The sequence below is a fragment of the Rissa tridactyla genome, chromosome 1 (genome assembly GCF_028500815.1).
Source record: "Rissa tridactyla isolate bRisTri1 chromosome 1, bRisTri1.patW.cur.20221130, whole genome shotgun sequence".
Lineage (NCBI taxonomy): Eukaryota > Metazoa > Chordata > Aves > Charadriiformes > Laridae > Rissa > Rissa tridactyla.
This window is the reverse complement of record NC_071466.1, coordinates 105292717-105317543: the sequence shown is the minus strand read 5'-3', so window position 1 is coordinate 105317543 and position 24827 is coordinate 105292717. Positions and strand designations below refer to the sequence as shown.

Genomic DNA, 24827 nt, shown 5'->3' with positions numbered 1-24827 from the left:
TCATTGTTTTAAAAATTAATTAGTAGACTTTGAATATGCAATGGCAGTCTCCTCAGACTGCAATTACGTTACAGGGTCTCATGATTCCTCCTGAGGTGAAAGCCATGTCAAATATGGGAAGAGTAAATGACCTTAGGGCTACCAGAACACACAGATGCATGTTAGCTGGGAAGAAATGTGTAATACCACAGATGCATGGTCCTGAATACATTGTTCACAGCGAGAGAAAGACAAGTCTGCCTCTCTGCACTGTGGAAGCTGTTTTCCTTGAGTCCAGTCCACCTCCAAATACACTTACCTCCAGACAGATTTAACTGCTTCATCTGTCGCTTTTCTTGGTATTTGTTCATTGTGAATATTACTGTAAAGGAACTCTGTTCTCTGCATGGTCCGTCAGTAAGGCCAGGGCAAGAGAAATAATTTCCCTCAGACCATGCTGGGTTTTTCTCCTGCTCTGGTATGGCTTGTGTTTTATTGGTTCGTGATGCAAATCGCTTCCCTTCCCACCCAACCCCCCCCTCAAAAAAGTACACTTAAAGTGTACATTACAGATTGACTCAAAGCTTCAAGTACCTCAGCACCATTGTAGAAAATACCTTATCAATGCTGTTAATATTTAAACTCAGGGTAACTATTAACAGAAAACACAGATTACACTGTGCTAGATCTATTTATTAAGCATCCATAACAAAGCTAGATGGTGCAAGAGCTTAGTCTGGTGTTCTTTAACCTCTGGAAGCTAAGTTCAAATCTTGGATTAGATCAGAAGCAAATGTTAGTTACTGTCCTCATCCTTTTGTGAGCTTTGTAAACCACACCATTCATAACATTTAGCAATTCCCTGGTACTCTAATTTTAGATCTCTGTGGCAGGCTGGCAGTATTTGCCTGAAACATCACCCTACCCTGTAAACAGGTGTTGATTCTGATGGGAAGGGAATAAGTAGGTTCTGCTGACTCAGAAGTGGGCAATTTTACTACCTCAGTGCAAGGAAAACGCTTTCTGCAAGGGAGGTCCTAGAGTGTGGACTACAGCAACGAGTATATTTTGATTTTAATGCATTTATATTTTGTTTAACAGCAAGGTTAAATCCCAGGGGAAAAAAAATCCAAAACCGTTATCTATGTGTGTTGCTTGAGTATTACTGGAGAGCAGCACGAAAGCCATGCCTGCATATAGCCTCATCTTATCAAATCAGGACTGACATTTGTTAATAGAGCAGTCTGAGTTTGCACGCTGTCTGTCTGTGCCGCTCCTGGCTCAAGTCCAAATAGACTAGTTAGTACCTTTCTTTTACACACACTAAAAGTCCCTGTGGAAAAGGTTTACCTGCTTTTAAGATGCTGATTACTTACTAGTGTGTTCACTGCGTCTCACTTTAAGAACCTCGTAAGTGTAACAGAAGTAAGGAAGAATAATTCTGAATTAATTTGCTTGGTACACTTCTGAGTCAACAGTCTGTATTTGAAAGAGCTTAATTTAAGCCTTCAGTCCAGCATTGCACCGGTAGAATAATTGCAAAGAAATGCTGTTGAAGCTCTCTTTTGGTCCCAAGAGACAAAAGTCTTCAAGAGGAAGCCCTAAGAGACTGAAGTGATTGAAGCTGCTGGACTTGTAAAATCTCATTGTCCCTAAATGCATTTCTCTAAAGCATACATGCAATTACTCCTTTGTGGCCTACAGTCCCCTTAACAGGAGCTGCAATATCGAACTGTCTAGTAAGATCAGTTCATCTTGGCCAGTTTGAAAACTGGTTGATCTAGCATGGCCCAAGCAAAAAGAAATGAATCTGTTAATTAATGGCTTGCTGCTTGTAAAATTTTTACAACTGTATTGTGCCAAATGTTAATAGAATACTACTGAACAAAAACACACTCTTGATATTCTCCCTTGAAGACCTGATTGAATATACCTGTCATCTGGTGAAAGGGAAGAGGCTTTGCTGCAGTGTAGCTGCTATGCATTACCTCAGTGGTATAAAACAGAGTCAACACAGAATTGTAGAACATCAGGGACCTCAAAGATCATCTGGTCCAACCTTTCTTGGCCAACCCCCTCCCTCCCCATATTTACTTACAGGAGGCTTTCTATATACTGCAACTTTTGCATGATTTAAAATTGCTGTAATGGCTACTAACTCTTCCCTCCTTCTTTTTTTTTCCCCTTTTTTTTTTCTTTTTGTATGGGAAATGCAGTTGGGAGAAATGCGCATGCCAGGGCTCTCTTCTCAGTTGTGACTCCTTGAAGTGCAGTAACTGTGACTGTAAACAGTCAGATAAACCATGGGCAAACTGTGCTATCACTGAAAGCTGTAGTAAAGACAGAGGAAGATCAAACCTATCCTAAAAGGCGGCCAGATAGAAGTGTTTTTCAAAACCCAGGTGCTGGCAGTTTTGCTGCTCTAAGTGGCAGTTATGCAGCTGTAAGTAATGTAAGTGATCAGCAAATACTGAAATGTTATCGTTTCACGAATACGCTGACACATGGCAATAGAATTACTGATCTGCAGGAATTTTCTGTGTGAAAGCGCTGGTCTAGCTTGACAAGAGGGCTCCTTTAAAGACTGCAGCGAAAGCTATCCGCTTTGAAGGCATTACATCTTCCCACTGATGATCTACAAGCATGGTTTTGACGTGACTGAGAAATAAAGTCACAGGGCTACGAACAGTTAAAGATTAACTAATCTCTGAGATAGAATGATCAAAAGAATCCTTTAGAAGAGAACCTTTTAGAAGAGACTTCCTGTAGCAGGGGTGAATAACTGATTTGACTTAAAGGGGAAAAAAAGCAGAGGCCAGGCTAGCCTGCTGGGTAACTAAGTGGAGAGCGATTAGATAGCCTGTGAGTTACTCATGCCTTCAGTGTGTTTTGTTTTAAGACCTCTTTTATCTTAACTTGTGCTGAGGTAATTTCAGTTGATACTATACAGGAGACTCCAGCTCCTGGCCAGCCCTGGGAATACAGGGCACTGTGTGACTCCATCCAGGAAGAAGCAACAGCTTGACTCCTCCCGTGTCTGCTCTTTAGAAGACCAGGAGGGGTCAGGTTTGCAGCTCTATCACTCTCCCTCAGCAGTAGGGCTAAGGTCTGAGCATAAACCCGTTACAGAAACAATACATGTAGTTCGGATTCACTTGCCTAGTATTGACCAGAATAATTTTTCTTTGTGGCAGAGAAAAGGAAACCAGGCGTACTTCACAGAATTTACTGGTGAAGCTAACCGACCGAACAAAAAACCCCTCGCTCTCTTTCAAATATGTTTGGTATCGAGAGAAAAATAAATTGTGATTCTTCAGGCAAAATATTAGCATGTGGTCTCCAGGAACTTGCTTCTCCCTCGTGAACTGCATGTTTGACTCTTACTGAAGTTAGAGTTACTTGAAGGTCCTCAGCGTTTTGCAGGCTTGGTTGCTGAACAGCAAACCTATCAGAGATTTTGGCAGCTTCATCTTTTAAAGGGAAAAGGAGGACTCTAACAAATTAATTTTTGAGGTCTTTGTTTCACAGGAGCTCAAGTAATGCCGTGTTAACTACCCATATTCCAGCTTTAACCTAACACACGACGACAAATTTTTGCATGCTGCCATTTTTAATCTTTCGGTTTTTTCATAATCATCAGAAAGGAGCTGATTGCCAGGCTGGAACAAGTGGAAAAAGAAAGCATGGATGCTGCTCAGCTGGCTAAGGAATACGCAGAACTGACAGAGGAGAACCGAACTCTGAAGCTGGCCCAGACGCAGTGTGTAGAGCAACTGGAAAAGCTCAGAATACAGTACCAAAAAAGACAGGGGTCCTCATAACTCTCAAGTAGCTTATGTGAGGCAGTTAATACAGAATTGGTCCTGTGCTGGAAAGAGATTTTAAAATAAAGGTCTGTTTAATATGTTATAATACTTTACTACAGATACAGAGTACGTAGAAGTCTATATTTGATTTAATGCTTGTCAGCCAGTAGCTTAATATAATGGATATTTCATCCATTATATAATGGATATTTTATTTCAAGTAACATAATTGAAGTTAATCTATCCCCATTATATGTTCTAGTAGATCAGGTTTCTTTTCTAAACATATTTCTTCCAATTTAAGAAGATATGGACACACTAGAAAATGATATAAATAGTCTCTCTGTTGGGAATTTGGACCATACTAAGGCATACAGCAGGGACAATGTTAATATATGGAATATGTGTATGTTAATTTTAGTTTGGTGAAGATTTTTTCAATTATTTTCCTCATGCCTAAAGTCTTTCGAAGTTATCTTAAAACAGATCACCTCACTGGTAAAAACTATATTATCCCATATCAACTTTACATTGTTGTATAAAATCTGAGAAATTGCACATTAAAAATTGAAGTAACAGAAGTATTTTTTGTCAAACGAATGTACTGCCAGCAATAATCTGCAAGCTATGAAACTAAAAGGAAACAGATGAGATCAAACTTTCCTTCCTCAAGTGTAAAGATAGCTTGAGGCCTTTTTATTGTAATTTTTGGCATGCAAAAAATGAAAAATTATATGAATATATATGAGCACATATGAATACTACCATCATAGTTTCAACTGAGAATATGTCAGTAAAAGCACTGTGAGGATATTTTGCTCTTATTTTCTGGTCTGTTTTGAAACATAAGCGGCTGTAAGTAGGGACAGGAGTTCCATGATATACAAATAACTTGGAAGTAAAATGTTAGTTTTACTTGTTCTATTTATCCCTGTATTTTCCTAGAACAACTGAAAATTCTTTGTTATACTTCCATTTCTATTCATACAGTATTTTTTTCATTAAAAGTGGATATAGAAAAGCTGTTTTATGTTCTGAATGTTCTTAAATCACCCTGTATTTTTAACTCTGCTTGACAGATGCAGCTTCTTACATCTTCATGAGACTGGAATTCAACTTGACATGTCATTAGTACTGAAATGTGTCTTAGTAATTGAAAACTATGAATTTAGGATTTCCGCCGGAACTTTAGCTTTGATTATTATCACTAATCTATTATAAGAATAGGATTTTATGTTAATTAGAACAATTCCTGGGGGAGTCTTTTGGCACCAAAAACGTTCCCCAGTAATTTCGGCGGCGAAGGGGACAAAAAAATACAAGCTGCCCTTTATTTCTCTGTGCTAACTACCTACAGTATTGCCTGCAGCACAGGCGTGAAAACAGGCTCGGCGTTACTACAAGCACCTGACATTGCAGCAGGAGAGTACGAGGAGGCAGCGGGAGAGGACGGCCTTGTCTCCACTTCTCCTCCTGAGCCGCCGGGGCAGGGGCAGCGTACGTGCCCAGCACCGCTTACCACCTTATCCCGGCCACTGCGGAGACACGAAGGGAAATCACCACCCTGAGGCACGTGCTTTCTGCTGGAATGCTCCGCGGGCAGTGTAACACTGTATTTATTCCTCTTTCATTGTTACCTGAGGGTCCAGTTTTCACTGTATCTTGTGAAAGTTGAAGAGAAAAAAGCCCATAATGAATAAACAACACTTGGGATGTCAAGCCTGGGAATGATGACAAAGCCTTGCCTGAATTTTGCACTGATGGGAAACATACCCTGTACAGACTTCAGGGCTTTGCTTTGAGCGCAGGACACTGCAGGGTCTAGGATGTATTATTTTTGTCTGTATTTATGTGTTTTGAACAGGAGGATTCTCATTTTGAAAAATAATTTCTCATTCTAGTCAGGGATTTTTTCCATCTGCCTTTGAAAACATCAGCCAGGCTGGTGATTTCAGTGAATTCATTGAAAGCTGTACAAAGTACATAAAATTACTTCATTAGCAGACTGGCTTTGGATGCAGATGGATCAGACAGCAAAACTTTACTTACAAATAACTGTGTTCACCTTGAAATTTTCTATTTAAGTGCAGCCATTATGCATTAGATGTCAGAATAATAACAGGCCATACTGTTGTAGAAAAACGTGAGGGAGAGAGACAGTCATGTGGAGAAGGAAAGTTAGGCCTCATTTGTGACACACAGCGATTTAAGAATAGCCAGGGAATATGTTTTTTCTAACCTAAAGAGACTGACCAGTATGGAAGTCTTCAGGGAACATTTTTACAGATGTACCGACGCCAGATTCATGGTGCAGTCCAGCTACCAGCCTGGATAAATACGGAACTCTTAAAACATCCCAAACTAATTGATGTCAGATATTTGTGTTTAATTTGAACTGTGGCTATTCGCAATCAGTTTTTCCTCCTACTTTTAGTTATGGCGAAAGTAAAAAATAACTACTTTGTATCAATATATTTGCCTGCTAGCATGGATGCTCGTGTGTCTGAGAATAGCGACTTAGAGAAATGGCATCACAATCCAAATGAGTAAAACTGATACAGAAGTACAAAGGAAGAAAATCTAAAGTATCTCATGAAAACAAATTTTTAAAGAGTGAAATGGGATTGAAGTGAAATGGGATTGAAAGACAGGAGGGTAGCCAAATGGTATTTTCCAAAAATATTCATAGGCAAGTGAAATTAAAAATGCAGAAAGGTCAACATAACCGTGTTCACCGGAACAGGTTTCCCAGGGAAGTTGTGGATGCCCCATCCCTGGAGGTGTTCCAGGCCAGGCTGGATGGGGCTTTGAGCAGCCTGGTCTAGTGGGAGGTGTCCCTGCCCATGGCAGGGGGGTGGGAACTAGGTGATCTTTACGGTCCCTTCCAACTCTACCATTCTATGATAAAATGAACCCAGAAAGTCATTCGAGTGTTGCAAAGAGTAAAAAGGGCTAGAACAGCCTTCTGAGAGGTAACTGCTGTATCTACCATCCATCTCTTGATTTTTTAATCGAGCATAATAATGATAAACTTTTTCATATTCAATAAATCTCCAATTTTGACATGCTGAATTTTTCTCTAGATGTTACTTCAGACTTCGTAGCTCTGCTGACTCAATAGCTGAAATTAATTTTTTAAGGGAATGTTTGTTTGTCGTCCTTATGCTGTATTTCCAAATAGACAATATGATTTGGGTCCTTCTGCTATTTAAGGAGAGACCTCAAATTGGCCTGCTAGCTAGGTCCATTGTAAGTATAGCACTGTAAAAAAGAATTTTATATGATTATTTCAAAGATGTTTTTACATCATCATATTTCACCCTAGAAATTGGAAGGCAGTTTCAGCTTTTGAGTTCAACTGCCTAAATGTTATGAACTTCTGACTACGGGCTGTGACAATTGCAGTTGCATTCAGCAAAAGAACAGCGTGGTCTGAGGCTCTTGCTGGCAATTCACCAGGGGTCAGAAGGCAAGGAAAGACATGTGAAAGGCTCAGATGACAAAAGAAGTTGCTAAATGCTTACAGCCACATAGACACAGTCTGTTACACAGATTAAGTGTATTTCTATTATCCAGGTTATTCAGGTTAGCAAAAGTAAGCATGCCACTACGATGACAAATGTATTTGCTTCAGACCACTTAAGAAAACAGTGAAGTACACGGGTGTAAAAAAACAAGGCCTATGCTTTCCATTTCCTATTATTACAAACTAACTTCCTTCCATCGTAACAAATGCTGAACAAGCTCAATTTAAGTATTCCAGTTAGCAAGGATATGACTCATGCAGTCTTGAAACAGCCAGAGGCTGGGGCGATTTTGCACTTGAAAAGTCTGGAAGATAAGGACCTGCAGGTTTGAGTTTGGTGCCTTTTTCTTAATGTTTCCCTTTCCAGGATTATCTTTATTCTGGCTGATTTTGTGAATTAATGATCTTTGGAAGTGTGTCACCTCCCCCCAGAGGCCTTGTTGCCATCTAGGCCTTTGTGAGCATTACACATTGTTCATAGCAGGTACAAATAGGCAAGGGTAGGACACCGAGCTCTTCTCAGCCTTCCTTTGGACTGTGTGGTTGGGAAGCTCTGGCACGTGCCCATTGGCTGCTCAAACTCCAGTCACAGGTCACCTTGCAGAAACGAGCTGGTCGCAGTCTTAGTCATGGAGTCACTTGGTGTTTTTTCCGACATGAAATTCTTTGCTTGTTCAACGCACAAGATGGAAGCGTCTAGAGGAGCTGGGGAGACTGTTGTCTGGAGGAGCCTTGCCTCTCGTCTCATGAAAGGTGCAAGATGCGCAGTGATCGAAGAAGAAGGTTGCAGGGAATGGAAGTGTGGTCCACCCAGGTGGTGACGTTGCAGGAGGAGTGCTGGCCCTGGCCGGCAGGATTGTGAGGAGAGTTGACAAAACCTGGGTGCTGGCATGACTCTTCTCTCCCATGCGCACAGACAGACAGACGTGTGCACCCACAGCCCTGAGGGTCTTCTCCCTCCTTTTCAGAGTGTCCTGGCATGTATATGCATGGGTAATATGGTGATGAACACCCTTGGAAAACCCATGAGGAAACTATTGACTGTCTGCATGAGAGGCCTGGAAGGTATGCAGCAATGAAGGCCTAGGGCTCTTACCGAACAAGTACCGAAAAGCTGGCCCCCATTGTCCATCCTGCTGGGCTTCTCTGGGACAAGGGCAGACATTGTGACCGCACGGCTGTACCAGAGTGCACGTTAAGGAGGGAGAGAGGGTAGCAAGGTGGAGTTGGATGGGCAGCCTCGACCTTTCCCTTCCCTCCACTGAGTCCCTTGGTTTTGCAATGTTAAACTGGGAGTTATGGAGATGGTCCTTCAGATGGACACCAAAACTGTGCAGCTTGCATTTTAAACTCAAAGAAGTTGATTATTTTATAAGAATGAAAAAAAATCTACCTGGCCAGTCACCTCTAGGTTCTTCAGTGCTCCTTACAAAGAATGTCACGCGTTACTCATACCCGTCTGAATGAAAGAAGACAATCATTCACAAATTACTGTTAACCTCAACCCAGGCTTTCTAGACTGCACAGTTGGGTGGTTTACACTGTAGAACGCACAAGACTTAGTGCATGAGTCACTCAGCTTTTCTACACGCCAATCATCAGTTCCCCCTTCTAAACCTCGGTTCCTTTAATCCCCCCACACACACACCCCAGCCACAACCCATGCATCTGTCCCCCGCCTACTGAGTAAGCGACATCGGCCTAGAGCTCAGATCCAGTTGACTGGTGATCTCATGATGTGGTCTGATGATCGCCGGGTGCTTGAGACAGTTTCCAAACCAAAGCTACGGTGTTTTGTCAAGATTCGGTGTTTTGTAGCAGCCTGCAGGTGCTGGCTGGCAGATAGGCTGGCTTTCTTTGAACTGGTGAGGAACATATGAGAGCAGGTGGGCTGTGGATGTAGTTACTTTTTGGAATTTTGTATTAAATTTTAATGCAGAAATTAGGGAAATGAAATGAGGATGTGTGTGCTGATGTAACAAATGTGCAGCCAGATGTCAGACTGTGCCTTGGGTGCTCAGAATGAGTACAGTGATATGAGAACTGTAAGTGACGGAAAGGAAGTAGTTACAGCTAGGAAGAGGAACCATCGAGTGAGCCGTGGGCCTTAACTGCTCCCTCTCTTGCCTTTTATGGCTTGCACCAGTGGGATGTATAGGCTCTTGTCCTCAGCTCAACACTAAGAAGATTTTTTTTGGATGTTTCCCAAGGCTTTTCCAAGCCTAGTCTACACAAACATTTTATACTGGAATATTTCTTTCATGAAGGTTACGTTTCTGTCTAATACATCTAGTACCAGCAGAGCTGTACTGTGATTGCAGCATTGCAGATGGTTCTTCTATAGAAAGAGGAATAACCAGTATCAGCATATGACTCTATTCTGCTAATCATAGAATCATAGAATATCTCGAGTTGGAAGAGACCCATAAGGATCGTCGAGGCCAATACCATGCCAACTGCTGTATTTGTGTCAAAGATAAATAAATTACAGCCTTGATAAATAGCCTGTGTATAGTAAACAGAAGCCACACTGAAGCTAGAGCACTTTAGTGCTGAAATAAATGCATGCCCACTAATGGGCTTTTCCTGCTTTCATTGCACAAGTAGTTTGGTGCTTTTATTACCTAGATCCCCATTTACCCGCATGCAGGGACAGTGATGTGACGTTCAGTGATCGAAAAACTTCCACTTCTGTCTTGTGACTTTCCTACAAGCGTAGGACACATCTCAGTGCACAACCCAGGTTGCCCTGTGCCTACAGACTTTCTCCAAAGCCGTGTCATCTCGGCTCTCTCCCCAGTTTATTCCGTTGACTCTTGCCTGTCGCGTTCCTTTGCTGTGCTTGGGTAGCTGGAGTCAGTCAACCACTCTGAATTTGTAAGAGTAGTCAGAAGTAAATGCATCATTTAAAAACATTACTTGCTACAAAATCTTGACCGTCTTGTGGTCAGACCCTTTTGTATTCCTGTTCTGCGAGTCCATCAGTATATAGGTTTACTGATTGGATGTCTGTACAAAAAAATAGGAGGCAAGTGTTAATATTCATGCAGGACAGAAGCATATTCAAACATACTCCTATAAATAGGGTTCTAAATATTAGGCTTATTCAGGGAGCTCACGCCCTGGCTGTGTGTCTAATCAGAAAAAATGCCCACTACTCACTTATGAAATAGTACCTCCTCGTGAACTTATCTGCACCAGGAATATAAACACTTATTTTTGAAATAATTTCAAAAAAGGGGTATTCTTTCAAGGGAAAGAAACCCACGCACATTACAGTTCCGAGCCAATTTAAATTACATCCAGCTATGCACTAACTGCTAAAAATGTGTTTAAATCTATTTATAACCCTTTAAATAGCTCTAATTAATTAACGCCTGTAAAAGATGCCCTTACATTTGACTGTATGAGCTCCCTCTGGTGGGTGATGTGACATCTACCACTGTTTTTAGGAGGCAAACAGAGAAACCTCAGTGAATATTTTGGGTATACACTTATGTTTGTCCAAGAGGAGTTTTGTTTATTTAAGTGTTTATAGCTACTACTTCTTTATATATATAGGCATAGGACAGTATAATAGTTTCTCATCATCTGATCACATCTGAAACTACCAAAAGGGTGGTATCCAATATTTTTAAGATACTGGAGATACTTGCACAAAGGTGTAGTTTTCAACAACGCGTTGGACAACAGCTAACATGAGCACCCAGGTTAAATGAGTTCTGGCATCCTAGAGAAGCTGAAAGAGTTGATAATACTTACAAATTATATCATAATACCTTTATTTGCCTGAAGTACTTCTGTTGAGTTCAATTGGATTTACGTGCCTGGAAATCTGACCTATATGGCTTTACTTTTTCAAACTACCGGACAGTACTAACGGATTGCAGACACTTTATGTAAACAGTATTTATTTAATGGTACAAAAACTAAGACTCAAGTATGCTTTAAGTGACACAGTACAGAACAGTGATCTCTTTTTGCTGGCAAATTTTAATACGCCTTAGATCTCATACAGACTGGTATTCATGAGTTACACTTTTCAAAAAGAAAATGCTAGTGTTATCTTCTTATTTTTCTCTTTGTATTTAGGTTAAGTAATCTGAACAGGGGAAGTGTTAGGCTTCAGAAGAGCGCCCTAATGCATGGGCAATGCTCCAGCCACAGTTCGAGTTTCAACAACCCAAAGTGGTTGTGCTGGAATATTAGGATTGTTTTACCAGCAATGAATGTGGTGGCTCTTGCACACCCCACAGTTTATTTGAACAACCATGTTTTGGGAAAATTTGGCTTCCTAGAAAGTTTTGGAAGGAAAAAGAGCAGAAAAAGCATGCTAATAAGTTTGCTTTTCTACTTTGGCCACTTGATAATTCCCCTTCACTTAGGGTCTGAAAACTGGCAAGAGACAAAATTCTAGATTTAAAGGTGAGGCATGAAGATGAAAGAAAACATAAGCAGGATTTTACCAAAGATAGTGGGCAACATTATTACTAGCAGTTTTTGATAGCTGTCTATCTCCTGAGTATGACTGTACGTGCAGTGCTTTTAGATGTTTATGATATTTTCCTAGTCCTGTAATTTCTATTCAATAGACTTTTAATTCCCGGTTTGACTGCCAGAGTGCTCTGATGTAAACCTACCACTATATTACTGTCCAAAAGGGGATCGTCGCTGAATTTTTATCATGAGAAAGTGGCTTTTAAAAGCGCTTAACATTGCTTCTGAAATGAGGGTGTCCACATCTAAGCGAGCAAGGCTGCCTGGGAGGTAACCAGCAACGCCAAGAAGGCACCACACGGTAAACTGGATTTTGGCCCAGGTTCAAGACAGCACTTAGCATGGGGCACTGTGGCCACATCAAACACATCTCTTGAACACATACCAAACTTTCAGCGGTGAGTAGCTCCCACTGGTTTGCCAATAGGACTGTTCACAGTGGGGAAGTTTTATTCATGCACCGAAGTGTTTTGCTGGATCGAGGCCAGAGAGACCGGCACCTCAGCTCGGAACTTGACTGTTAGAAGTTCATTGGAATTTAATTACATGCTTAGAGTGGTGAAACACCACGCTGCGCCGGGGCCTTTCCGTTGAGCTGTCTGTCAACAGGCTACACAGGTCCTCACAGCATCTCACAGCAGGGACACGCTTCACACTGTGAGGTGCGTACAAAACTCGAGCGTCTTGCTCTAGATGCCTTGAGCTGGGTCTAGGTCCAGTTGCAGCTGCGGAAGGAGCCAGATGCTGGCATAACATGTCAGAAGTAATGAAGAAAACATTCTCTTTAGTCATTCCTGGTAAGAACATTTGTTCCCACTCGCACAACTGCAGCCATGCCAACCCTTATGAAGTGGCTCTGTAGGGTTGTTATATGGAACTATAGAAGTTTAAAAAAAAAAAGGTAAGCAAACACAGAAGAAATGTCAAATATTTACAAAGCACTATGAAACACATCTAGAAATGGCTCTTAACTAGAAGAGTAACAGCATAATAATGTTAAAGAATTTTAGAAATACTTCTCTTGTTTTCTTTTCTTTGGAAAAATTTAGCAGAAATATTGGACTAGGATGAAAATGCCATGGCTGTCTCCATCAGATAGGTCCCATTCCTCCTTTTCTCTCCCTTCACATAGCCCTCCCTGCTTTTCCAGTAAGAGGAAACCTCAGCTGCTTCAAAGATGAGATAGAGAAATAAAATGTTTCTCAGAGTTGTGGTTTGGTTGCGGCACCCTTTTCTCGGAGAGACTCCCCTCTGGTTTTGATGTAGGAACCAGGCAGAGGAGTGCTTGGGTTAAAGGTGTGTTCTCTGTCCCCCACGTGAATGCCTGCTCAAATCTGGATGTGTAATAAGCACATGAAATTTTCAGTTTGCATGTGGTAAGTAAAGACTTAGAGCTAAAATATTTCCTAGCTGAACTTACTCCATAACCCCAGAGCTTCAGTGCATCGGCGACTGTTCAGCACACAGATTGCTCTCCTCTGCAAATGCATACTTCAGACAGGCATACATGACCACGGACAATTTTGGTTGCCATTTCATCTCGCAATTTGATTCTCCCATGCTGTCAATACCCTTCCTTTGGTCATGGTAAATTGTGAAGGAGGAAGATGTCATGTTAAAATACAAAATGATTGAACACCTGGACACAGGAAGGCAGAAGACTCTACCTTTAAATTTGGCTAGAACCCATTGCTACTCTTCTGATTTGATTTATCATCACTAATCACTACTAGTCAAAACCAGAGTCTTCCCTTCCCCTTCCCTTCCCTTTCCGCTCCCCCTTTCCCTTCCCCTTCCCCTTCCCCTTTCCCTTTCTTCTTTTTATCTAGTCAGGAGTATTAAAACCTACATTTACAAAAGATAAGGAACTTAAAGTAGAGAGCCTTTATAAGATAGATAGGCAGTGAGCTCAGACCTATCATGATATGTACAGCTGAACAAACACAATTATTATTTCAGTATGATATTAAGCATTTGGAGCTTTTTGTCTGATGACACAGTTTCCTATTTCAAGAGTAGGAATTACTTAGTATCCGTCTGAAGCAAGCAGAGGATTTATGAAACACATCATCTTCATCTAGTCTCAGCCTTACTGGAGCGTTATTGAGGACTTTTATTTAGATACAAATAAATAAAAAACTCCAGACCCATTAATTATTTATTAAATACATTTCTAAATACCATTTTAGTTACAAGAGTCAATGACAGCTAAAGGACGAGGTTAGAAGAAGAAGAGTAGTCCACAGTGGGCATCTTAGATTGCTCACTATATAATTTAAGTCAAGTTTTCAAAAATAAATAGCGTTTGGGTAAGCAGCATGCAGTAGTCTTTCAGGGCTTCATTCTCAGGGACTGGGTGATAGGGTGTTCTGAATATCTTATTTTTGAAATAAATCAAAATTGACACATCACCACAAGCCAGACTTCACCTTTGAAAATTTAGACTGCATGAAGATCTCCTCTGACATCTGACAAGGACTTGGACAACCACAGAAAGCGCCCCAGTTCAAAAAAAGACGTGAGCAATTCAGATTGCGTGTTATCTGGGGCTGATGCTATTCTGGGAAGAGAGTCAATAGCAGGGAGTAGGCGTTTGTTCAGACTCTAAGTGCCTCCTAGAGAGGTCTTTTTCTTTTCCACTGACTGTATAGGGACCTGGAGGTCGAGTCACCCGCCAGCTAGGTCTCCATGGGCCTCTTCCTCACTGCGTATGGCATCTGTATAAAAGAGCTGTTTATTCACTTAAAACTTGTCTCTCCGCACTTCAGTATTAGCCTTCTGGGAATGCAGTTAAGACTGAGACTTCTGGTACTCTGAGTCATGCTGTGTGGACATAAAAAGTACCTAAAACTCAGATTCCGAGTAGCATCAGCACGGAGTCATTCTGTCTTCAACAAACTCTTCTGCCCACCGCAGAAAGGTGGCTATGGCATGGGAACAACCTGAGCACACATGAAAGGGAACTTGAGATCCTTATGGCATGTCTGTGCAGCTCAGTCATCGCTCGCTTGAATTTAGGGGTCTTGACGTAAAGCCCCACTGCGTGCCAGACGCCGCAGCAGGTTTGGGTGACTTCCCTTCCTTATGGACCAACCTCCAACTTTCTCAGGGCAAAGTGGAGCAAAAGGGAGTGCTGCACACCTTGCCTGGCTGATCCTGCCTGTTGCTTTTCATGTGACTGGCAAAAGGCAGAGAGGTCTTCAGAGGACAGAAATTGTTGCCATATGTCACCAGGGCTCCGGAGGCACCATCAGGTAGCAAAGAAGCAGCCAAAAAGACTTCAAACCTGCAGAGCAAATGCTCCCGCAGTTCCACAGGGGCTCTAGAGCACTTGACAGTAAGAGGAGATACAATGGAAAATGAGATGGAAAAACACAATGGAAATGCTCCTGTTAAAAAACAGCTTTAAAAAATATTACTGTGGTGCTGCAATGAAGATGTACGAGATACAAATGGACAATGTCTGTACTATGTGGACAAGTATATTCAAAAAGAACTTCAGCTTTTTCAGGGTTCAGCCTGAAGCTTCTTCAATGTGGAAAAAGACCATTTGGTACTTATGTAGTCTGTGAAAGAAAAACATTAAAAAAACCCCAAAGAAATGCCATCTCTGTACTGCTTCTGGTCTGAACCCTGAAAAATAGAAACCCTAGAGACAGCTGACAAGTGGCAGGACGCCGCTTTTTTAATATGCTGAAAGCAGAAATTACTTGGTGATTTGAGCTAAGAAAGATAGGAAATATACTTTACAAACAAATTTGCTCATCTGCAGTCTTTGACCTTCAGAGGGTTTTGATGATGTCCCAGCTTAAGAATAGAGTTTTTATTCTATCTTAGCAGAGTAGATCTGGAAAGAAGATAGATGTGCACTGTAACCCTTGTGACAGTGTACGTGGGTGTTTTAGGGCTTCCTTGGAAAACCGTTTTGGACTGTTTCCTTCATGTGCAGAGGACGGGGGGAGAAAAGCACACTGATTTCTAACTGCCCTTCTCCTCAGAGTCGGTCTGTAGGACCTAAAAACCCAAGACACATCTGCTGAGACACCTCCGCTGCTGCAGGAACTCCTGGGCACTCCAAGCAGGAGTACTGCCTGGGCTCCCCGGCACCCTTCGCCGTGCCCCCACCTGCAGCCCACTTTGTCCGTTTGCTCTTGAGCAGCTGACAAGGTGATCTGGATTGCTATTTTTTTTTCAGTTGCTAGTCCAGGTGATTCCTTCCTGGATCTTGTTACTAATATTCTTTAAAGCTGGGCTACGCACTCTGTGAAGTCAGCTCTGGTTTCATCCTTCCTTCTGCCTAATTATTTCTGGAAAATCTGTGTGCAGTTTATCCATGCTTCATTGGTGTGAACCAACAGTTCATTTTGAGGAAGCAGAAATGTTTAATTTTAATGCTATTTATAAACAGTCTCAGGACTGAACTTTTCTGTTACCTGTTCTTTCTACTAGAACTTCTCTTCCTCATTTCCTTCTGTGAATTGAACCATTTCATTGTGGTTTTTGTTAGAACTGCTCCAACCTGCTTTCAGTTGGCTGTTTCTATAGAAAAAATAATTTAATACCTGCACCAAAACGTTCTCAAAAGAAATGGAATTTATTGGTAGCAACATAACAACTGTCTTAATTTATTAACAGTCACTTTCTGGATGGGCAGCTTTTCCCTGATTATTAGCGTCTTTAGCAATAAACTACTTTTTTATAATTATTCTGTTTACCAATCTCTAACTGACCAGTTGATTTATTTTTCCTCAATGCTCTTTTGAGCCCCTTCTTTACTACCTGGTTTTTTGGTTTTTGGGGTTTTTTTTTTGACCAACAGCAACGACTTTTCTCCTTGGGATAAGCTTATTTCTCTTTCACCACCTGTAGGGTAGGGAGAGGACTCTATCTCCAGTCAGTCTGCTTTGGCACTGATAGTCTGGAGGCAACTTTCCTGCCTGGAACCCTTTTTCCTAGAAGTTTGTTTCCTGCTTTTATCTGATAACGCAACATATTTTGTACTTTAACAGTTTCTGTAAGTGGGATGATTTAAAATTCAACAGGCAACGATACAACTTTTCTCAGCACTTCTAATTTGTTTTCTGGAAGAGTTTTTGGTTAACTAATTTGACTTCATTCCATCAGTGGTTAAATGTTATGCTTTTGTTGTAAGGATTTTCCAGGGCATTATCGACCTAAATACCTTTTTTTTTTTTCCTTTGGATGAAGCTTCATTTTTAATATATATATATCCCACAATACCTGCTTAACTATGGTGGCCGTCCAGCCAAAGAATCAAGTACATCTTGGATCTGGAATATAGCTAGCATAGTTGGCAATATGTTGTATTTTGCTGTTTGAAACCTTGACGGCATCTGAACAAGCTCTGTCTAATCCAAGCTAATTTTCACATTTTTCATGGCCTGCTGCCTATTTTTATCACCCATCAATTATGAGCTTAAAATAATGCACATGGATTAAAATAAAATCCTTGTGATGTGTTCAGGAGAGTAGCTGTTTGATCAACATAAACAGGCTAATGTCTGGAGAACTAATGAACAGAAGGAGATGAGGAGAACTAATGAAAACTGGTGATGGCAGGTTTCTTATCTGTAACTTTTTAGTAATTTCTACCAAAATCATTCAAAAAATGCTCAGAGGAAAGAAATGGGATGCCTTGTCAGCTTCGAAGACAATGTCCTCATCACCAGAAAACAGATTAAATAGGTCAAGGCACACATGCAGAGGACGACCGCTGATCCTCTCATGTTGCAAGTGGGTCCTTTTGCAGCAAATTTTGCAAAATCTGTGAGTGGGGGGAGGGCAAACAAGAAACAGGACCCTAAAATTTGGGTATCAAATTTTATGCTTATATCTTTTGATACAATTTGCAGCCCTGAGGTAAGGGGCTGAGTACTTTCTGTTGCCAGCTCGGTGCCCCAGTCAGAAGGCGAGGTGCTGCATTTTGCGGGAGGCCGGGCCTCGCCTGTGCCCATTGGATGAGCTGTGCTCCCAGACTGGGGACACTGGAAATGCCGCTTGCCACTCCCGCACCCCAAAATTCAAGCAGAGCACTTAAGCAGGGACGAGGCAGCCGCTTTCTCGGGTGGCAGCTGGCCTGTGCATACTGAGAAGCACAACCGGAGGCACTGAGAGGATGCTCAGGTCAAACAGGGAACGATGGAGTAAACTGAGCCATGTTCAGGAGGAGAAGCAAGGAACATATTCCTTGTTTTAACATTTTGGATGTAAGTGGACCAAAGTGTTAGATAAACAGGTGTATTTGTATACCAAGGTATACCTAGGTATACTTCCAAACTCCTTCCACAGTCCAGTATCTGCAGTCGTGCCACTCCATCAGCAGCTCACAACCGCTGGATGTTTAAAACACAGTAGCTATTTGATTTGTGAGTTGCCTCCCTCCCCTTTTTCTCCGGTTAATATTTTACATCTTCTAGCTCCCCAGCAGGATCACTGAAGAGCAATGCTTGCAACTAAAATGTTGTTCTTTAACTTTGCAATGCAAGCTTTTGTTAACGTCTTTGCTAATTATTTAGGCACAAGCTGGATGCCCTACCTAAACTTGGGGCAGAAGTGCAGGTGGGCGTAGAGACCCCAGTTAATACAGTGACCCTCCCGAGGACAGACGCTGGGCACAGCAGATCCACTCAAGGCTGGGCTGGGCGAACCACTGGAAAGTTCCCAGGGTGTGAGTCTGCTCAGCCTTCCACGGGGGCACTGGCTTTCAGATTATGACTAAGGGCCTGTAGGACTGTGCTTTGCTTGTCAGGGAGCCCCAACACAGGCCTCATCTGGTGAAAATGCTGTCTTTCTTGACTGAAAGACTCGTCACCTTTATTATCGTTCATCGGGGTACGCTGATTTATAGTCCTGGTAGAGTTGTGTCGCCTTGCGCCAGTGCACGTTAACTCACATCCTTCTGGTTGTTCCCCCGTTCTAGTAAATCACAGCTACCTGCAGCAGCGGGTGGCCGCTCTGCAATATACAGTATTATTCTTTACATAATTGTTAACATGCAATGTCATTTAAGTAACGTCATGACAAATAAGATAAATGAGACCTTTAATTTAAACATCATTTTATATTTAATATTGAAAATAACAACATATGACTTAAGAAGTAGCTTCTAAGGTAGGTTTCTCTATTCTTACCAGCATCGGCAGAGTAAAAACTTGGCAGAAGCTGAATTCAAACAACTGCACCACTTGTGATAATCTATAGTGTTATTTCAAAACCAGAAAGTACCTAGAAAATACAACTGACTCTTCAGTCAGCAGTTTTTTGTGCTGCATCATTTCCACTGCAATTGGCAAATAACGAAAAAAACAAGCGAGCTGTTCATGTCCTGACAGAAATAAAGCTTCCTTGGCCACTGAGACATTTTAAACCCAAATCTACAGTGCAACGTGCACTTGAGAAGTTTCTACCAATTTTTAAGTGGCTATCTATCTAAAGCATTTCTTGCTTTATGCAACAGCCAGTATTGATATCAATGACAGCCAACTTTGTATTAATAGAAACATGTGAAGCTTAGTCATCGCGCCCTTACAAGGTACAACTGCCAACAACATAAAAGCAGTTATAAATTTCTTGTTGGTAGAACAGCCACTAATCCGAATAAACATGACTGTGCTGACACACGACCTCTCTCAGTCAAAGTGGCGAGATTTGCACAATGAGAGACAGAACAGGTAGAACCTCAAACTGTGTTTTATTTATGTATCAGTTTACATTTCAGCTGATCTGAATGCACTTTGACAGCAGGTTTAGAAGCCACATACAGGGACCAGTTGGGGAAAAAACTAATTTTCCAAAGACAGTAAAATCGGTTATTATTGATTATTACACAAGAGCATTTTCTCAAATCTGTTTTTATACAAAATATCTGCTGTTCCTTGGTTTTTAAGATTGGTGTTTGGAAGTTTCCTGCCCATTCTGCTACATTATTTCAGTCTTCTCTGCCACCAATGAAACTGCAAAGCAATATTAAAATAACACAAATCGTAATGATGGAGAAAAAAATTTCTCTGATGTTTCCTGATACGCAACAGAACAGGGTATGTTTTGAATAGATTTCTCATGGCTTGCTCATTCAGATCTTAGTGGGACTACTCCTCCACTTACTGACGTGTACTCTGTTAAATGCCTTAGCAGATGAGGGACTCAGCGTATACTATATTCCGTTTTACTCTCTCTTTGGAGTATTTAGCACACAACGCTAGAGCTGTGTAATTTTGCATTAACATTACTTACATAGGCTATAAGTGCCAATCCCAAAGCCTACGTTCCCAGCTGGAGCGGCAGCTCGTTTGTGTTCCTGAATGCTTCTGGTCCACTTATTGCTTTGTTCCAGAAACGTTATTAAAAACGCCCCTGGGTTGTTCATCCTTACCTACGCCTTACAATCTGTTAATAAGGTGATAGTCACTACCGTGTATCTACATGCAGTTTCTGCATGTAATTATTAAGTTCATAGAGAAAAATACATAATTTGTGCTCTACTCCCTGCATGCAAAAAATGGCATGTTTTCTTCACTTAAACTATTCATTTTAAGATTTCTTCTCCTAGCTCTGTGTCAGCTGTGCAGTTCCTGCTACATTTCTCAGCCTGAAAGGAATGTGCAGTATATTGGATCTCATGATGTCATATAATAACCCCTGCATGACACGGTCACTAGCTGCCTCAGTTCAGTACGTTCTCCCCACTTGCTGAGCCCGTACTGAAATGTCACAGGTGGTGCCGTTTTTTACCAGGTGGTGATTCATAAGCACTTCACTAGAACAGTGGTATTTTGTTCTTTCTTACAGGGACTTCATGTGAGATAACTACCACAATTTCTGATTTACAGCACTCGTCATAAAGCACAAGGCATTTGCATTTTCTTGGACAGTAACTTGTTCTCGCATGGCAGGAAGCCATGCAAATGAGCACTCAGAGCTGAAGTTTGTATCTTTGTATCTTATCAGGACCAAACATGACCGTGCTCTGCCCTGGCTGCACGTAGAGATGTAAACAGGTTGACCGTGACTTGCAAAACTCCACCTGAACCCCAGAATCCCAAATTTTACAAGTCTTTCTGAGGTGGAGGGACGTGAGGTGAAGTAGGTAATATGCACGGGTACAACACACTCTGCAGAACATTGCTCCTGTGAGCAACTCACAAACCCTAAACTGACCTGGGGTGTTTTGAGAAGTTAGTCAACAGGAGACTGCTCTGCCGAGCGCTCCCATTGAAGCCCCAATAGCAGCAGTGTGCTCGGCAAAAGCGGGTAGAGAAGATACTGCTCTGGAGATCCTATAAATGGTCACACACCTTAGAGAGGCTGTAAGGGTCTTGACCTCCTGTGGAGTACACCCAACCGTAGACAGCAGTCTTGCACAAAGTCCTAGAACAATCAGCTACGTACTGAGATAGTCTTTGAGTCAATATAGCCAGAATTTGCTAGATTGATAAAAAGATGAGGATTTTGTACAGGAGAAATGAGATTGTAGTGCTATACGAAATAATATGAGAAAATGAATCTCCTGAGCTAAACAACAGTCAGAAAACACCTTACAGGGAATTCAAGGTCATGTTTGCGATTCTCCCTATCAGGAAGTAAGTCTGTGTGCAAAGAAGTACCCACAAGAATTTGATTCTCCCTCATCCTTCTGGTAGAGTGGCAGCCCTTCACTCCCTCTGCCTTCCCTCCTCTTCCTCACCCCTCTGCATGCTTGCTGAAAGGTAAAGCAGCCGACACGTAACCCAATTGGTCTCATCTGCAGACTGAAGACCCCGTGTGAGTTCTGCAAACAAGACATAGGGGCTCATTTCAGTAAAGATACGAAATATGCAGTAGAAACTATCACCAACAAACTCACAGGCGGCTTTTCACAACTGCGCTCAAGCCTAAAATACGTTTGTGCAGTTTGGATATTGAATCTGGCACAAGGCGTAAGGTAACAGTAGGCTGCTGCGTGGTCCAGCCAACTAAATAAGTCTTCACTGACTTTATTCAGGTGTTTTTTGCAGAGTGTTTTGAAAAGCTTCCAGCCTAGGCAAGCTCTGGCTGGAACAGCGTCCAGGATCCAATAAACACCCAAGACCTGCACTGTCATTAAGTGCAACATTTACACACTTGCCTCAGAAAAAGCAAGTTTCAAAAAGTGTTGTAATCATTTGACAGTAGCAAGAAGCACCAGAGGTTTTTGCTGAGTAGATGGGGCAGCTTAGTCCCTGACTAGACAGCTCGGTCTGTTTCAGCCCTCCTTTAGTACTTCAGCCCTCCTTTAGTACTTCATCCCCTTCAAGGGAAGGCTCAGGGGGAATCTCATCAACGGGTACAAATATCTGAAGGGAGGGTATAAAGATGATGGAGACAGACTCTTTTCAGTGGTATCCAGTGACAGGCAATGGGCACAAACTGGAACACGGGAGGGTCCATCTGAACATCAGGAAACACTTTTTCACTGTGAGGGTGACCGAGCAGTGGCACAGGTTGCTGAGGGAGGTTGTGGAGTCTCCATCCTTGGAGATATGAAAAAGCCATCTGGGCATGGTCTTGGGCAACTGGCTCTAGGTGGCCCTGCTTGAGCAGGGAGTTTGGACCAGATGACCTCCAGAGGTCCCTTCCAACCTCAACCAGTCTGTGATTCTGTGAACAGTGTGATCCTGAGATAAACTTTAAGTGGTTTCAAGAAGCTCCTACCTTGTACCGTGAGAAACCCAACTCCAAAAGGTTTCTGAAAAAGGTTGTGAGTCTCCTCCAGTGCTGGCAGAACTAGTCTCCACAGGTGTGGATTATCAGCTGTCCTAAGAAGGGAGAGGGAAAGCAGGAATAGTAGGAAACTGTCTGACTATTGTGTCCTTGGCAATACCTCTTAAGACAAAAAATTAACAAAGAACCAAGTTATCAGGAAATGACACTATATAATCAGTTCCATCATTTCTATAACAAGTTCCAGATTTGCAAGTACTTTCCAATTGTCGACTTGCTGTTTTCGGCAACTTTCATCCTCTGACAAGAGATGACCACTAGCTTTTGCATCATCTAATGCTCTGTTTTTGAGAAGGGACTCTATCATGGTCAGACCCAGTACAGAGAATTGCAGGTATATTTCTCTCTCTTTTTGCATGTTTATGGTGATACCTCCTTCTATGTCTTATTTACACTGGGTTACCTTTTGCTGCGTGTAGCAGTTTTGGGCTCTTTGTGACCTTCACAGAAGTAAGCTAGAGATAAAATCAAAAGTAGAGTTAAAATTGGCCTCATTTTCCTTTCGGTATGAGTTGTACACTTAAACCGTGAGTCACCATGGCTTGCAGTCACACCCAAGCGCACGATGAGCTGCCTGGCCGGTCGCTTGAGAACAGGAGGAAATTCAGATAGACCCAGCAGACGGGTGAAGATTGGCTCCCTCCTCTTACTGGATCTCTACAGTGACAAACAAACCAGTAATCACTCCAGTTTCTCAATTGAGACTCCAACTCGGTAATGAGACCCAGAAACTGAACAGCTTCTGTTTGGGGCATTTAATGTGGAGCTCTAAACAGAAGCAGGCATCGAATCAATTTTTCCTCTGTTATGAAAAATGGGAAAATGTACAACCTCAGAAAAATAACTCCCCTTTTCAGAAAGCTGCAAGAGTAGAGTTAGTACGTCAAACAGTCAAACTGTCTTTCTGGCAAGTCATTGTGTGATCAATATAGAAGTAGTAGGTTACAACAAGAACCTTATGCTGTGAAATTAAAACCTGAAGTATTGGAAAGTATGGTATTCTTTCCTAATTTTGGTATGCTTTCCCGTCTTAGCCAGGTCTTCAAATACATCACTCACTCTTGCAATTATCCTGGTAGCAAAAGCGAGCTGGGTAACCATAAAGAACTTATTTAAGCAAAAGAGTAGCTTAATTAGGTAGCTTTAAAAAATTATGTTATGTCATGCTGCAAAAAAATCACATGTTGTCTCTTCTTTATGCCACTGTAAGACACCTCCAAAAGCCAGTGCAATTCCATTGTTCACCATTGCTCGTCCTGGTATAGCCTTCACACAGCCTAAGCGTAAGTCCTTCAGAAACTTTCTACCAAAACATTTTAAAATTAATCCTTCTTCAGGCATTAGACTCAAAAGGCAAATATGCTTAGATATACTGGCAGGACAATTCATTTCCATATTTTCTTTCAGAGTGCTTGAAGTGTTTATGTCTAATGCCAGAAAACCTAGCCTTTTGAATCATTTAACCAGTGTTCTTGTTGTTCATCTGTCTGACCTCTGGGATGATTGCAATAGAAAAAACATCCAGCTTTTCTTTCCTTTCTTCACTATGACTCAACATCCTTCTCCTCTCAGGGGTATGACTACAGCTCTTAGGGAATCAGTCCAAAGTTTCAACATTTCAAGTATTGCAGAGATTTATGAATCTGCATGTGTGTGAAAGAGAAGCCACTTCTTTCCTACTTTCAAAGGTCTCACCCACAAATACTTTTGTCATTTAAGAAAACTCGGGATATCTCCTTCTATGAATATAATGAGTATTCCCTGGGTTTTCATATGGGGTGGGGTGGGGTGGGGTGGGGAGGATTTGCATTTTACTAGAAGAGCAACAAACCAGTACTCCAGATAGCCCTGATAACGTAGCACTAATGAGCAGACTCCTCAGTTAGAGCAGTTTAGAGTGAAAGCAAGGGAAGAGCCCCAAACCAGACACACATGGAAATAACACGCTACCAGCTCATAGTCCTCCTTAATAAGGGTGTGCAGAGGGGCCATCCCAAGTTGCTAATTCAGAAGACTGTCAATAGACTATATTATAAATTAAAGAAAACAGATGGGCTCTTCTTTCCCTAACACCGCAAAGGCCATTTTCTGAAGAGATGACTTTCCTCCCCAGCATGACCCTTTCACAGGGGAAGGGCACACGGAAAGAGTGGGTGCTGCTATGCATTTAGTTTGTGGCCCTGTGAATGCATATCCTCAGCTTCCCAAGCATGAGGTGTTTCACCAGGTCTCCCTCCATCTTCCAGAAAACCTCGGGTCCC

At 41.8% G+C, this 24827-nt stretch overlaps 1 protein-coding gene and 1 long non-coding RNA gene across 11 annotated transcripts in view; one reads left to right on the top strand and one right to left on the bottom strand.

Moving 5' to 3' along the window:
• Positions 1 to 6926, top strand: part of MAP3K7CL (MAP3K7 C-terminal like) — a 51713-nt gene extending 44787 nt beyond the window's left edge. For 8 of the 10 annotated variants that reach the window (XM_054201456.1, XM_054201438.1, XM_054201398.1 and 5 more), the window contains one exon: positions 3620 to 6925. In XM_054201456.1, the coding sequence (XP_054057431.1) occupies positions 3620 to 3800 (181 nt within the window). In that variant the 3' untranslated portion in view covers positions 3801 to 6925. Of the gene's footprint in view, positions 1 to 3619 lie in introns of all 10 variants that reach the window. The other 2 variants (XM_054201470.1, XM_054201461.1) reach the window with 1 other exon arrangement.
• An 11482-nt stretch (positions 6927 to 18408) lies between these two features.
• On the bottom strand, positions 18409 to 24246 carry LOC128909596 (uncharacterized). Its single transcript, XR_008466427.1, has 3 exons — positions 22498 to 24246; positions 18960 to 21595; positions 18409 to 18783 (listed from the first exon to the last, which is right to left on the bottom strand). It is a non-coding gene; the product is annotated as an uncharacterized LOC128909596 (long non-coding RNA).
• Between the last annotated feature and the right edge of the window lie 581 nt (positions 24247 to 24827).